This window comes from Bos mutus, chromosome 4 (genome assembly GCF_027580195.1).
Source record: "Bos mutus isolate GX-2022 chromosome 4, NWIPB_WYAK_1.1, whole genome shotgun sequence".
NCBI classification, from domain to species: domain Eukaryota; kingdom Metazoa; phylum Chordata; class Mammalia; order Artiodactyla; family Bovidae; genus Bos; species Bos mutus.
In genome coordinates, this window is record NC_091620.1 from 103,112,359 (window position 1) to 103,129,040 (window position 16,682).

At 43.5% G+C, this 16,682-nt stretch overlaps 1 protein-coding gene across 1 annotated transcript in view; it reads left to right on the forward strand.

Annotated features, from left to right (window-relative positions):
- The window catches only part of COL28A1 (collagen type XXVIII alpha 1 chain), a 182,446-nt gene that overhangs the window by 145,430 nt on the left and 20,334 nt on the right, over nt 1-16,682 (forward strand). Inside the window, exons 28-32 of the mRNA XM_070368820.1 lie at nt 7,327-7,395; nt 8,184-8,264; nt 8,354-8,389; nt 13,675-13,711; nt 15,528-16,082. Coding sequence (XP_070224921.1) covers nt 7,327-7,395; nt 8,184-8,264; nt 8,354-8,389; nt 13,675-13,711; nt 15,528-16,082 — 778 coding nt within the window. The remainder of the gene's footprint in view (nt 1-7,326; nt 7,396-8,183; nt 8,265-8,353; nt 8,390-13,674; nt 13,712-15,527; nt 16,083-16,682) is intronic.

Sequence of the window (16,682 nt, forward strand, 5' to 3'; positions counted from 1 at the left end):
CTTAATTATACCTTCAGAGAGACAGGTACTTTCTTGCAGGATGGCTTCTGATCCATCCTGAAAATCATTGCCTGTCATTTTCCTGAGCCTTGTAAGGGGAAAAAAGTCTGATTGGGAAGCATTCACCTCCTCCAAGCTAAGGCATGGACTTATTTGCTAAAGGCTTTCAGCTAGATAGTCTAATCTGAAAGTTATAAGGAGCCTTCAATTATTTTGAAGGGAAACTGGTGATTAAAAAGGAAAAAAAAACACCCTGCCTTTATTATAACAAACCCAGCTGCCTGGAATAAGTACAGTGTTAACAATGATATATAAAATGTCTATGTTATGAAGTAATGCAAAATAAATTCCTGAATGTGGAGCTGATTCTAACATGATAATCGGCTAGTCTGAGGCTTTTCCCCCAGGGCATGGCAAAGAAGCCACAGTAGTTTTTAACTTTGCAAGGAAATGGTGTCATTTCTTAAAAGCAGCTGGTCAGTCATAAACATTTATTGGATATATTCCAGATTAGCTGCTGTAGGAAATCTAAGAGTTTGTAAAATAATTATTCTGAATAATTGTCAGAAAGGTATCAAGTTCTTTCTGAACCCTCATTTTCTAAATATATAATCCCCAGTAATAATTCACCCTCACACCATAGTCCCAGCCCCTTTTTTGCCTTGTCTGGGGAATGCTATGGACAGAGAAGCCTGGAGAGCTACAGGGCATGGGATCGCAAAGAGTAAGACACGACCGAATGACTGAGCACGCACGCGGTCCCTTGGGGTTGGAACAAAGCCAGTTACAGATTTCTCCCATGAACCTTTCATCTTCCCTACACCTGGTTAGGAACCCAACTGACTCCCCATATCAGGTACCTGTGCTGTCAGGCATGTCCTTGACAACCCCAAACTACCCTGCAACCAAGGATCTGGTTGAATAAAAATGTCCTCATTCCCCTGCTCCCCCAAAATCTGAGAAAGCTAATTTATGCCAAAGTGTCATTTACTGATACATCTTTCTTCAGAGGATACCTTTCTTGTCCTTTTTGCTTGTAATTTTCTTTTTGACGAGAACAGAGAGTGGAAGTATCCCAGGCAGGAATCTTCCCACCGTCTTTCACTTCACTCTAAGGGCTGGTCACTTGGTCTGCATAACAGACTAGCCTGTATGCAGACAGACCTTCCATCCTTCACAGTAAAGAAGATGCTGTAGCCCACTCTTGGTAGAGCATGTTTTCTAGTTTGTGTAATGACATTGGGCTGTGTGATCCATATATTCTGGCCTATTCCTCTTCATCCACAACTGGGTGTTGTTTTCCACATTGGGAAAGGAGTACGTCAAGACTGTATATTGTCACCCTGCTTATTTAACTTATATGCAGAGTACATCATGCAAAATGCTAGACTGGATGAAGCACAAGCTGGAATCAAGATTGCTGGGAGAAATATCAATAACCTCAAATATGCAGATGACACCACCTTATGGCAGAAAGTGAAGAATAACTAAAGAGCCTCTTGACGAAAGTGAAAGAGGAGAGTGAAAAAGTTGGCTTAAAACTCAACATTCAGAAAACGAAGATCATGGCATCCAGTCCCATCACTTCATGGCAAATAGATGGGGAAACAATGGAAATGGTGTCAGACTTTATTTTTGGGGCCCCCAAATCACTGCAGATGGTGACTGCAGCCATGAAATTAAAAAACACTTGCTCCTTGGAAGAAAAGTTATAACCAACTTAGATAGCATATTAAAAAGCAGAGACATTACTTTGCCAACAAAGGTATGTCTGGTCAAAGCTATGGTTTTTCCAGTAGTCATGTATGGATGTGAGAGTTGGCCTATAAAGAAAGCTGAGTGCCAAAGAATTGATGCTTTTGAACTGTGGTGTTGGAGAAGACTCTTGAGAGTCCCTTGGACTGCAAGGAGATCCAACCAGTCCATCCTAAAGGAAATCAGTCTTGAATGTTCATTAGAAGGACTGATGCTGAAGCTGGAACTCCAATACTTTGGCCACCTGATGCAAACTGACTTATTAGAAAAGACCCTGATGCTAGAAAAGATTGAAGGCGGGAGGAAAAGGGGATGACAGAGGATGAGATGGTTGGATGGCATCACCAACTCAATGGACATGAGTTTGAGTAAACTCCAGGAGTTGGTGATGGACCGGGAGGCCTGGCGTGCTGCAGTCTATGGGGTCACAAAGGATCAGACACGACTGAGTGACTGAACTGAACTGAACTGAGTCCTCTTCATCATACCTGCGTTGGCAGTGCAGTGTTTACAGAAGGAGAGATTTCCCTCCTCTCCCTTGTCCTGCTTGGATGTCTAGCTTGGACTCAAGTGTGTAGGTTTACTGTTTGGGGCTTATTCAATAGGCTCCAATCCATATCCAAGGTTCTGGGGCTCCTTACACCATCAGGTTTCCTGGTGACTATTCTGTAAATTGAACAAAGAATGATCCCCACCTGTTTCCTCTAACCAACTAAGCAACAAAGAGAAGGGGCACTCTTTCTTACAGGGTGAGTCTCCTTGGATAGACCTGAGACATCTGTGCATAAATACTCCCTGAAAGCCCTTCATGCTAGAGCCTTATGCTTGGCTCAAGGGTTAACAGGGTAAGAGACATTTAGCGAATGAATTCTCTGAAATTTGACCACAGTTATGCAGATGACACCACCCTTATGGCAGAAAGTGGAGAGGAACTAAAAAGCCTCTTGATGAAAGTGAAAGAGGAGAGTGAAAAAGTTGGCTTAAAGCTCAACATTCAGAAAACGAAGATCATGGCATCTGGTCCCATCACTTCATGGCAAATAGATGGGGAAACAGTGGAAACAGTGTCAAACTTTTGGGGGGCTCCAAAATCACTGCAGATGGTGACTGCAGCCATGAAATTAAAAGACGCTTATTCCTTGGAAGGAAAGTTATGATGAACCTAGATAGCATATTCAAAAGCAGAGACATTACTTTGCCAACAAAGGTTCATCTAGTCCAGGCTATGGTTTTTCCTGTGGTCACGTATGGATGTGAGAGTTGGACTGTGAAGAAGGCTGAGCGCCGAAGAGTTGATGCTTTTGAACTGTGATGTTGGAGAAGACTCTTGAGAGTCCCTTGGACTGCAAGGAGATCCAACTAGTCCATTCTGAAGGAGATCAGCCCTGGGATTTCTTTGGAAGGAATGATGCTAAAGCTGAAACTCCAGTACTTTGGCCACCTCATGTGAAGAGTTGACTCATTGGAAAAGACTCTGATGCTGGGAGGGATTGGGGGCAGGAGGAGAAGGGGACGACAGAGGATGAGATGGCTGGATGGCATCACTGACTTGATGGACATGAGTCTGAGTGAACTCCAGGAGTTGGTGATGGACAGGGAGGCCTGGCATGCTGCAATTCATGGGATCGCGAGGAGTTGGCCACGACTGAGCGACTGAACTGAACTGAATTGACTGAAGGAACTTGCTATCAGTCCTCTAGGGTTGAAAATCTATGACCATCTACCTGCCATCCATTTAGAAATTCTACATGGAAGAAATGCAAGGGCCTCAGAGTTCTGCCAAGCCAGCCTGCTGCAAGGGGCTAGGGTTGGGAGCAGGAAGAATTTGAACACTTCACTTACCAACAAGAGACTCTCCACTTAGGTTCATTTTATTTTTACTCTTCTGTATAAGATTGGTCTCAATGAGGGAATTCTCTCCTAGGGAAGTGTGCAAAGATGTGTAAAAGACTTTCTCTCCTAAAAGACTACTTGTTGAAGCATTATTATAATAGGGAAATACTGGAAACAACATGAATGCCCATCAATAAGATAATGCAGTCTAGTTAGTTAATGGAATACTGTAGAGCAGACGAAATTAACTAGAACTACATACATGTTCCAAGATAAATTTCAAATAGTGTTGATATTTAAAATACAAATTAGAATGTGTATAGCTAATACAACATTGTCAAGGAACTATACTCCAATAAATTTTTTTAAGTTTATTTATTTATTTTAATTGGTGGCTAATTACTTTACAATACTGTAGTGGTTTTTGCCAAACATCGACATGAATCAGCCATGGGTATACATGTGTCCCCCATCTTGAAGCCCCTCCCACTTCCCTCCCCATCCCATCCCTCAGGGTCATCCCAGTGCACCAGCCCTGAGCACCCTGTCTCAAGTATCAAAACTTGCCTGGTCATCCGTTTCAAATATGGTAATATACATGTTTCAATGTTATTCCCTCAAATCATCCCACCCTCGCCTTCTCCCACAGGGTCTGAAAGACTGTTCTTTACATCTGTGTCTCTTTTGCTGTCTCACATATAGAGTCATCATTACCACCTTTCTAAATTCCATATATAAGCATTAATATACTGTATTGGTGTTTTTCTTTCCAACTTAACTTCATTCTGTATAATAGGCTCCAGTTTCATCCACCTCATTAGAACTGATTCAAATGCATTGTTTTTAATGGCTTAGTAATATTCCATTGTGTATACGTACCACAGCTTTCTTATCCATTCATCTGCTGATGGACATCTAGGTTGCTTCCATGTCCTGGCTTTTATAAACAGTGCTGAGATGAACATTGGGGTACACGTGTCTCTTTCAATTCTGGTTTCCTCAGTGTGTATGCCCTGCAGTGGGATTGCTGGATCATAAGGCAGTTCTATTTCCAGTTTTTTAAGGACTCTCCACACTGTTCTCCATAGTGGCTGTACTAGTTTGCATTCCCACCAACAGTGTAAGAAGGTTCCCTTTTCTCCACACCCTCTCCAGCATTTATTGCTTGTAGACTTTTGGATCACAGCCATTCTGACTGGCATGAGATGGTACCTCATGGTGGTTTTGATTTGAATTTCTCTGATAATGAGTGATGTTGAGTATCTTTTTATGTGTTTGTTAGCCATCTGCATGTCTTCTTTGGAGAGATGTCTGTTTAGGTCTTTGGCCCATTTTTTGATTGGGTCATTTATTTTTCTGGCATTGAGCTGCAGCAGCTGCTTTTATATATTTGAGATTAATTCTTTATCAGTTGCTTCGTTTGCTATTATTTTCTCCCATTCTGAAGGCTGTCTTTTCACCTTATAGTTTCCTTCATTGTGCAAGAGCTTTTAATATAAATTATATGTATAAATGTATAATTATTTGTTTAAATATTAAGAACAATATTATGCACAGTTTTAGAGCATACATGTGTGTAGTTAAAGTATAAAAGCAGAGATATGAATGATGTATATCAATTCAGAGACAAATTTCCTCTCTCCTTCAGAGAACGGGATTGGGTACCTTGGGGGTTTCGATGGTATCTGCACTATTTCATTTTTTAATAAGGTGATATGTCAGTGTTTGTGTTTTTCCATATAAAATGTTGTATCTGAAACATTTCATTATGACACTTGTAAAAAGAAAGGGTTCTGTGAATCTGAGTCAGGTGTTCTGAGGTGGATGAACCTAGAGCTTGTTATACAAAGTGAAAAGTCAGAAAGAGAAATAAACAAATATTATATATTGATGCCTGTATGGGAATAGAGAAAGTCAGTACTGATGATCTTATTTGTAGGGAAGGAATGGAGATACAGACATAGAGAACAGACTTGTGGGCATAGCAGGGAAAGAAGGAGGGAGGAGAAACTGGGAGAGTAGCAGGGACATATGTACTCTATCGTGTGGAAAATAAGTAGCTGGGGGAAGCTGCTGCACAGCACAGGGAGCCCAGCCGGCGCTCTGTGACGACCCAGAGGGTAGGGTGGGAGGGTGGAGGGAGGCTCACGAGGGAGGGGATATACATATAATTCTGGCTGATTTGTGTTGTTGTGTGGCAGAAATCAACACAACATTGTAAAGCAATTATCTTCCAATTGAAAAATAAAACTAATTAGTAACCACATCCAAAAAAGAAAAAAAAAAGGAGGAGGGGGAGCGGTTCAGTGTTTAAAAAGTTTGAAAGTCAATGAGCTAGGACAAGGGGCTCTGAAATGCTGATAATTCAGAGTTAGGGAAAATGGTCTCCAAGCAACCCTTTGTGGCCCCTTCCAGGAGTGACCTCCTAAAGCCCATCCTGCCTTCTGGAGCCGTGGCTCTCAGGCCTTCCTATGGCAAAAATGCATATTTTATCCCTACCCTGACTCTTGATTCTCGTTTAGTTGGTCAGGTTTTTTTTGAGCATACCAGTGATTCTAGTGATCATGGTCAGGATATCTTTGAGATAGAAGCTAATGGTAAGCAAACCAAATTTTGGGAGTCTGTGGTCTTTCAAACCTTTGCCATGGACTTACTGCTTACAATGATCTAGCGTGAGGCAGGGGTCCAAGCAGCATCAGTGCTATGACTTTGTAGACTTGTTAGTGATAACTCCTGGCTCATGTGCAGCATCATGAAAATCTTGTAAACCTGTGTGGTTTTGAAGATGGGGGTACAGGAACAGCAGATAATGGGAAGATATGATGGGGGAAGCTAACAACAAGTATTGAAAGGAAAAGATGATTTTTTCTAAATTCAATTCCAAATTTAGGAGGTATTCAATTTAGATGAATAGATTTATGTTACTACAAATGATTAGGTATGGAACAAACAGTGTGTGGTGAATTATATAAACACCCCTTGGCATTAATTGGAGAGAGATGCTGTTAAACCCTCTTGTATTCCATTATGAAGATAATACACAATTTCAACATATCAAAAATATATAAATTATAAAGAAGATTATAAAAATCACCAATAATATCACCACTGGAATAACAGTTGCTTGTTACTTGTGATGTCAAGTTCATAGTTTGAAATTGGGAAAGGTGGGAGGGAGTATTTACACCACAGAAACAGACAAATGCCATAAGTCAACCCCTTTACTTCTATCCCAAAAAAGTAGTTAAATTTTTACTACATTGATCCCATTGAGCTCATCTTACTTACATGTGTATTTCCCCCAAAATATAGATAATGCTATAATGCAGATTTTAAGAAGTTATTTTTGATGTAGACCATTTTTACTGAGTTTGTTACAATATTGCTTTAGTTTTATGTTTTGGTTTTTTGACCTTGAGACATGTGGGATCTTACCTCCCTGACCAGGGATCAAACTCACGCCCCCTGCACTGGAAGGCAAAGTCTTAATGAGTTTGTTATAATATTGCTTTAGTTTTATGTTTTGGTTTTTGACCTTGAGACATGTGGGATCTTACCTCCCTGACCAGGGATCAAACTCACGCCCCCTGCACTGGAAGGCAAAGTCTTAAGCCTGGACCACCAGGGTGGTCTCCATAATTGCAGCTTTGAAAGTGCAAATGTATATCTGACTAAGAAGTATATTCTGAGTTATTTTGGGAAACTAACAGGACCATCCATCTCGTGTATTTTGTGCAGGGGGAGCAAGGACCTCAGGGCTTCCCAGGGCCAAAGGGCATGACAGGCCATGGCCTCCCTGGCCAGAAGGTAAGTATTTCAGGACTGAAGGGAAATGCTCAGCTTTCGGATCTCAGTGGCTTAACTTGAACCCTGGAAGGGCTCTCATGAACTTGTTACTCCTCTCCTTACAATGCTTGGAGAAAAAATACCGCTTCAGAGTGAATCCTTATGCATTTCTTTTCCTAACTACAAACATGTTTACTTCATGAAATCTCCTTTTCTTCAAACTCAAAGCCAGCTGATGAGGAACAAATCCTTACAACCTACCCACGTGGAAGATACCAGATAATTCAGGTGTTAACCTGTATAATAGCTGAAGTTCCCAAAGTCAGTGAACTGATCAGATGGCATCTCATGGTCTCCTCACCTTGGGGTCTCTAGTTCATCATGAATTAGATAATGGTGCCTGTCCACGTGCGTGCTCAGTCACTTCAGTCATGACCGACTCCTTGCAACCCTTTGGACTGTAGCCCACCAGGCTCCTCTGTCCATGCGATTTTCCAGGCAACAATACTGGAGTGGGTTGCCGTGCCCTCCTCCAGGGGATCTTCCCCACCCAGGGATTGAACCCGTGTCTCCTGTGGCTACTGCACTGCAGAAGGATTCTTTACCATCTGAGCCACGGGGGAAGCCCCTATGGTACCTGGGAGGATGTAAATAAAATGCCCCCTATTTTTTCATATAGTATATTCATACAAACAAGAACCAAGAGTCTTCAAGAGGTACCTCAGTTGCAAAGAAATGAAACTTCAGAGTTTTCCTTATTTGGCGTTAATATTCACAATCTAAGCTTATCTTTTCATTGTGCTGTAAAGGGAGAGCACGGAGAACGGGGCGATGTGGGAAAGAAAGGTGATAAAGGGGAAATTGGAGATCCCGGACCCCAAGGAGAACAGGCAAGAAGTGACTTTTACCCTCTTACTGTCATTGCACACATTAACCGAGTGCAACCTTCACTGACTGTTACTCTTCTTCCACTAAGTAGGGCTTACAAGGACCAAAAGGAGACCAAGGACTTACAGTGAGTATCCATCCTAGAGGGGAACTGAGGGGTTTGTGCTCACAAAATGATTACATCTGTGTTTTCACATTACAAGTAGGACTTCCTTTGACACAGAATTACTGCTGGCTTCAATGCAGAGGGTGACTGAATCTGAATGTGAGGGGCACTTTACCCCAGCAGCCCTTATCTAGCCTCACTGTAGACATGTGACTACACACCCTGACCCCTGGTAGAAATGTTAACAAAGAGGTGAGCCATGTAAAAGAAATCCAATGAACAAGGAATTTTTTTATTTTTTCAGAATAGGGGCTCTTTTTTTTTTTTTTTCTGAACTAGTTCCTTTAAGTGCTCTGGGAACAACAATCACAAAATTGGGATTACTTTCATTTACTGATTCACTTATTCAACAAACTCGTGATGATGTGCAAACTTCCCCCTTTTCTTCTCTTTGGTTTGCTCCATTGCAAACACAAAGCTGACCCCTGAAAGCCCCACAAGATGGAAAGGTTCTAGAATTTCTATAGCAAAGTCTAATTCTTCCTTTCTAGTATCTACCTTTCCTGGAGTTGAGGAGAAAACAGGGAACTTCTCTTGTTCCCTTTTTGATGGGTCACGGTCTGGGGATGTTGACCTTACATGCAGTGTCAGGAAGCCCAGAGCTGAGGGTTCCCATGATGAAGGCCAGAGCTGGCATGTGACACACAGAACTGTGCACGGTCTTCATGGCCCATCTGCCTTTTTCTCTTCGCTGTTCCACGCCATACATCAGACCCTCCCCAGATACCTATGGAGGATAAAGCAGCTATACATGCAGCAATTTCTCCCTACACGTAGCAGAGGAGGGTGTATGTTAAATGCCCAGAGAAATGTTCCCTGTAGGTTTATACCCTCCATCCCATCCCTGCATGGAGAGGGGAACTGTCTTCCTTCATCCATGCACTTGCTCATTCATTTCACCAACAATTATTGGGCACATCCCCTGGGTCAGGGTCTGAGACAGGCACAGGGGTAAGAGTTGAGAACAAGAGACCACATCTCTGGACTCAAGGATCTCGCAGTCTAACGGGAGAGAAAGGCAGGCAGAGGATGTTCACCTACAGTTTGATAAAGGTTGTGACAGAGGTGATGTGTGGGTCCAGAGCAGACAAAATGAGGTGAGATTTGATGCAAATTCTCTTTTCCTTCACGCTTCCCTTTGTCTAGCATTTAGAAAGCCAAGGTCGGCATTAAACGAGACTCTAGTATGACAGGCTCCTTCACATCAGCACCACCCTGACCCACTGCTGCAGGGCGCCTGGGGGACCCAGGCAGACTGGGCCCCGACTCTGGACTCCTAGTCCTTCTCCCAGTACGCCCTTTCCTCCAGGTGAGGAGCGATCACCCTGAGTACACACCGCCCTGTTCCACACTCTGGATAAACAGATCTCAGAACTGTCCCCAAATGGCCTCAAGTTTGGAAGTGGACAGCACTGGCCTGTATGCATGAGGTAGCCAAGGGGCAGGCGTTTGGCGGGTATTTGACAGAGCTTGGGTTCACCTCGTGAGTGCTGGCTAAGACCCGGGGCAGCATAGGACTGGTGAAGACGGGGGGCAGGGAGAAGGAGACAGGCTAGAGACTGCAGCCCTCTCTTGCTCAGGACACACATTAATGCACATAACAGCCCATGAGGCAGGGAGGAGTGTCTCCCTTTCAGATAAAGACCAGCCAAGTCTTGCAGAAAGCTTGAGCAACATGCCCCGAGTCACCTCGCTATACAGAGCCCTTAGAGCTGGAGCTGGCTTGTTGGAAGCCAGAACCAGCCTGCTCTCTCATGAAGGCTGTTCTCGAAAGGCCTCCTTTTTCTCCCCACCCCTACTCTCTCCTATCCTCACACACTCTCAGGGGCAGATTCAGTCCAGACTAACAGACTCCTCCTTTAAAAATATATATATGTATATTTTTAATTGGAGGATAATCCTTCACACCTTTGTGTTGGTTTCTGCCATACATCATAATGAATCATTAATGGGTATATATCCATCCCCTCCCTCTTGAACTTCCCTCCCATCTCTCACACCCAACCCCACCCCTCTGGGTTGTCACAGAGCACCAGGCTGAACTCCTTGTCAAATTCCCCTTTCAAGAGGCAAATACTATTGATGGAAGTTCACATTTTTAATCATTCTCACCCAAGCTACTTCAAAAAGACTTTCTCCAACTATGCCTGAAATGCTAGCATTTCTCAGCACCTGCCCGTGATCATTTCTTCCGTGTCCTCGAACTCTCAAGGAGGGACAGCTATTTTCAAAAAGGCGGATTTAATATTACAGTAAAGTTGCATGGAGGATGAGAAAGCATTTTAGATTATAAACATAGAAAAACTATGCTTGACCAAAGTGGGTATGGAGGGGTGTCCCAGGTTACACTCAAGCCCTGCCCCAAGCCATCTCGTCTGCCACCCCTCTTCCAACAGCCACCTGAACACTGGCCTTTCTTAACTCTGCCTCCAGCTTGAGCCCCTCTCCCGAGCATCAGACCTTACTTCCTACTGCCTTGCCAGCTGGGTGTCCCACAGGCGCCTCGAACTCAGCCAGAATCAAGCTGAACCCAGTTCACTCTTCATTAGCTCCAGCCTGCCCTTGTCCCTTCCCTCCCTCCCGCCAAGAGTGGCACTGCTATCGTTTACCTCCTAGACGCCTCCTTCCCCTCATCCTCTCTTCCAGTTACTCACCACCCCCTTCATCTCCTTCTGCAGCATCCCTCTAAGCCATCCCTCCCCATCCATCACCCCCACCACGGTTTTCTGGTGTTAATTTTCTTTGCCCGTACTATTTAGGAATCTCAGACCACTCCACTGGCTGCCAGAGTCAGTTTTCTTAAGTAAAGGTACAACCAATTCTCTCCTCTGCCATGGACCACGTCTGTTCTCACTGCTCAGGCTAAGTCCGCACTCTTCAACAAGACACAAAGGCGCTTGAGAGCCCAGCTGTGTTCCGCATTTTCTGCCATTCTTCCTGTCACACACCCTGAGTCATAAGTTCCCTCAAGTACTGTAATACACTGTGCTTTGTGTGTTTTGTCCCCTGCCTGGAAGGTCCTTCCTCTTCCTCTCTCCACCCCATTCCACCCTGGTGAGAGTCTTCCCAGCTCCCTGGACCACAGCACCAACTCCACTCTCCCACCCCTGGTATTCCGGCAGATCGACGTGGTTCCTTGGCTCTGATCCAACGGCACAGCACTTATAATAAGTATTTGTGTCTTTGCCTACTTGCTACTAGACTCATGTTAACATGAGTCCTTTGAAGGATATAAATTTGATGCCTTCATCATTGGCACTGAGAAACCAAGGTTACTCAGCAATTTTAGCAGAAAAAGTGAAATCATTCATTCTAGTGACTTTAAAGCAAAGATTACATGGAATATGTTGATTATATATTACTACTTAAAGCATATTAGACCTGGTTATGGCATAAAAGCACAGTGAAAGGAATTAAATGCAACCTTGATATATAAATTGCTCTTACCAGTCAATAAAAGACAAAGATTCTAATAGAAAAAAAAAAATGGACCAAGGACGCACAAAGACCATGCACAAGAGAATACAACTGGAAACGCACATTTAAAATTTAGCCTTGCAAGTAGTGGATTAAGTGTAATTTAAAACAGTGAGATATTTTTCTCTATCAAATGGCAAAGATTATATAGTAATAATAACCAGTATTGTATCTCTAAAACAAAACAGGTTTTCTTATATACTACGGTTAGAGCTATCAGCTACCACAACTTTTCTGGAGGATAGTTAGGCAGTCTAAATCAAGAACCTTAAAATGGCCATGCTTCTGACTCCAGGAATCAAGTTTTTCAGAATATTTGGTAATATGGGAAATTAATTATGATATATAATGTTAAGTGAAAAACTATAATCATAAAACTTGCAGTATTTTCTCCACTTGTAAAAATTAAAAATAACTATATTAAATGTGTAACATTTCCCCTGCCAGGATATACAATATAAATATATTAATATAGAAAGTTTCCTTTTTAGACACACCCTAGTTTCAGATTTATTGTCTCTCTAAATGTGGAAAAAGCATGACAAAGCCTGAAAAAAAAAAAAAAAGATAACTGTTGATTCCTTTATTTCATATAATTTAAAGAATCTCATACTGGGAGTAACTTTTGTATAGCCACTTGAAATCACTGGCTTTTACTCAGTTTACAGTTTAAAAAACAATCTAAGTTAAAATGCCGTGAATATTCTCCATACATGCTTCTGCTAAGCCATGCCGGGGGCTGTCACCGCACCCCTGTTCTGTCATTACAGATCTTTTTCTTTAAAACTTCACTTTTGCAGCTGTTACATTTATCTTCTTAGAAAAGGCCCCCTGCTTTTCCCCGTTGAGATTTTCTGGGCTTCTGCTTCTCTCCTCTGTGAAGTTAATCACCCCTGTCAGCGTCACGTCTTTGGCAGGTGTAGAATCCCGACTTCTCCAGTCCCATCCCAGTCATTTGCAAACATGCCACGCGGCACAGGCCACCGGCAGATTGACTGCTAGTATTCAGCGCATCTCAGGCCCCTCTGATGGAGCTAGTGAGGAGCAGGGCCCGGAAGGGGCATCCAGGAACCAGGGACATTTCACGGAGAAACCCAAGTGAGAGTACTAGGAAACCAGGGAGGAGACTCGCAAATTTGGGGACGGGTCCGGAAAAAGGGGAGAGAATACGGTACAGAATAAATTCTCTTTCAAACCAGGTGCTTGTCCTGGTTGGCTAGCACTTGTGGTTTAAATCATGTAACGAAGGCACAGGTTGCCCACGGCACTGTCGTCCTGGTATCTGCAGGGGATTGGTTCTAGCACACGCCCCTCCACCCAGGAGGTACCGAAGCCCGTGGATGCCCACGTCCCTCATACACAACGGCGCAATACTGTCAGCCCTCTGTATCCATGGATGCAGAACTGTAGGGAGTGCATCCTTTGGGGGCCATACCCTGTGCTAAGAGCTGTGTGTGTTACCTCGTTTAATCTCACCACAGCCCTGAGACACAGACCTCTGTTAGGTCACTTCACGCCCAAGGTCACACAGCTGACAAACACCAAAGCTGCAATTTGAACTTCAAGTCTCAGCTGTTACATCTTACAGCTCAAACACATTCCAATTATAATATATCGTAGCCAACTTTTAACCTCTGTACTATGTATCTTATTTGCAGCAGAAGGATTAATCAAATAGCCCAATGCTGACTGTAGTGAGACAGTCCCTTTTATGTTAGGGAAAAAATATTATGGTCACACAATTAATACATTTTCCTCTTTCCCTCCAGAAAGAAGAAATCATCAAGCTTATTTTTGAAATATGTGGTAAGATCTGACGATCAAGAAAGCAAGCACCAGTTTAAAGTACCAGTCCCACTATGTTCAAGATATTGCATTTACCCAGAAGATGTATACTGTAGAGCTCATGGGAAAGTTTCAACTTCATTTGCAAAGTTGGTGGGAAACCAAAAGGAAGCAGTGTGAGGGGCTGTGGGAATCCTGATTTAAGGAAAGAAAATCATGTTCCCAGAGTGGTTAAGAAGCATGAAGACACCAGAGTCTGTGCAGCCAGGCCTTTTGTTAGCACTGAGCTCATTTGTATTCGGTGACATTTACCTGAGCCTGGGAAGGAAAGAACCACCAAGGAAACATGACTACAGGGGCCTCACTGGTGTTTGAGTCCAGCCCAGCTGGTGACAGTAATGTCTCTAAATTGAGTTTTGAGACCTAGAGTGCCTGCCACTTCAAAAGCAAGAGGACAGAGTTCAGAGGTCACCCTGTGTTGCACCTCGATCTAAATGTTTCCATGGTGAAATGTGTGTGTGCTCAGTTGCTCAGTTGTGTCTGACTCTTTTGTGGCCCCTTGGACCGTAGCCCGCCAGGCTCCTCTATTCATGGGTTTTTCCAGGCAAGAATCCTGGGGTGGGTTGCCATTTCCTACTCCAGGGGATCTTCCCCACCCAGGGATCGAACCCGCATCTCTTGGCGCCTCCTGCACTGGCAGGTGGATTCTTTACCGCTGAGACCCCTGGGAAGCCCCTATGGCAAAATAGGCTTAAAACAGAGTTATCAGAACAAGGAAGTAAAGCAAAAAGATTAGCCAAAAAGCAAGCAATTAATAGATTATGACGATAAGAGAACCTTCTGTGTTTAAAATGGACAGAGGAAGGAATATCATTATCCTTCCACATAGGGAACCCCAGAACTGTCTTGTCCCCCAAAAGACTTCTGGACCTTACGAAGCAGCCTGGGACTCTCTGTGGTGACAGGCTAATTTAGACGTTGCTTCTGAGTGCTAGACACCCTGTAAAAATAGCAGCCAGTTTCCTGATGATTTATCGTGGGAGTGTTATTGGGCAACATAAGGATACGAATACAGCAGTGGAGCCCTGATACTTTTTACTGCTTAGGGACTCTGGCAACTGCTTCGAATGATAAAGCATAAATAGAAGTTGTTTATTGACCAGTGTTCCTAGATCACTCCCCTTGAACAGTTTCACAGGGTAAATGTTCTCCAGGCCTCCGTGATAAGATGGGAGCCACCGTAGGGTCACCGTGGGTGACTGGGGACATAAGCCAGAATAGCAAGGGGGGCTACTATGCTTATGCCCAGTTAAAGATCCAGATCTTTCCCCGACAATTAAAAAGTTTCATCCCATTACTTTACTCACTGGCCACATCAATGAGTAAGTGTTCATTTTCACATAAGGATGTGGTTGAAGACTGAAATATTAGCGTTCAGATTCAGATTCAATACACATGGTGGGATAATAAAGAGCAAATTTAGGATGGTGGTTGTCTCTTACAGACAAGGAAGGCATGCAAAGGGATGCTGAATCTTTTTAAAAGACTTTTATATTTTAATCTGAGAAATTGGCTAGCTGTTTATTATGTTATCCTCTACAGCATTTTGATATTTTGTGTGGGAGGTTTTTCCACCCCCCCCCCGCCCCTCCCATGTATCATTTTGAAAAGACTCAGGCATAGAAGCCAGAAGGGAGACAACTGCCAGCTGTGTTCACGGTCACAGAAAAGGAAGGCTACGATCCGGGTCTCGCGTTCATCCCCGCCCCCTCCCCTCTCCCTGGGATGTTTTCATTTTCATTCCTGCTGTGTTTCTGTGTCTGCATCTGTGCTTTAGGTTGTGGGCGTAAATGCAAAGAGACTCCGCTGGAGCTGCTGTTTGTGATTGACAGCTCAGAAAGCGTGGGCCTCAAGAACTTCCAAATCATCAAGAATTTTGTGAAGACCCTGACGGATCGTGTCGCCCTGGACCTGGCCACAACCCGCGTAGGCATAATCAACTACAGCCATAAGGTGGAGGAGGTGGCGCACCTCACCCAGTTCTCCAGCAAGGATGACCTCAAGCGGGCTGTGGACAACATGCAGTATCTGGGGGAAGGTACCTACACGGCCACAGCGCTCCATGCCGCCAACCGTATGTTTGAAGCTGCCAAGCCCGGCGTGAAGAAGGTGGCCTTGGTCATCACTGATGGGCAGACAGATACCCGAGATGAGAAGAATCTGACTGAGGTGGTGAAGAACGCCAGTGACATCAATGTGGAAATATTTGTGATTGGGGTAGTGAAGAGGAATGACCCCAACTTCCACATTTTCCACCAAGAAATGAATCTGATTGCTACTGATCCAGATAGTGAGCACGTTTATCTATTTGATGACTTCATCACTCTTGAAGGTAAGACAGTTCCAGGGGAAAAGAATTTATATTACCTTTCCAAGAACCACATCGTGGGATGATCCTGACCAAAAATGGAAATCAGAAGGCTACTGAGGTTTACACCAGCATTAAGTTGTAACACAAACTCTGAAGGAAAAGAGGTTTAGTATCATTCAGTTCAGAGAGGACAGTCCTTATATTTATTCATTTGTAGTAAGTGCTGAGTTGGCCATGGAGTTGTTTACCTGGGGTATCTACAACTGAAGGGCTGGAAAGAAAGGATAGGATTTGAGGGCATTGCTCAGATTAGCTTATGTTCTAAAAGTTACCTAACTTGGGTAAGAGATGGAACAAGCCCACAGCAAGGCAGAAAATAACTGTGGAATCAAAATAAATTAATAAGTCCAAGATGAGTGGGGAAAAGTTACGGTAATCTAAAGAGATGAGAGACATAGCAACTAGAATTATTCACCTCTATTCCCTCTTCTCTGTTTTTCTGAAAACAGATAATGAAGAGTAAACAAGTCAGGACTTTATCTGAAAGAACAACATTTTGAATACACCTCACACACTCAGGGCTGATCTGATGGGTTTTCCTATGCAGCTTTACCCTTTCAT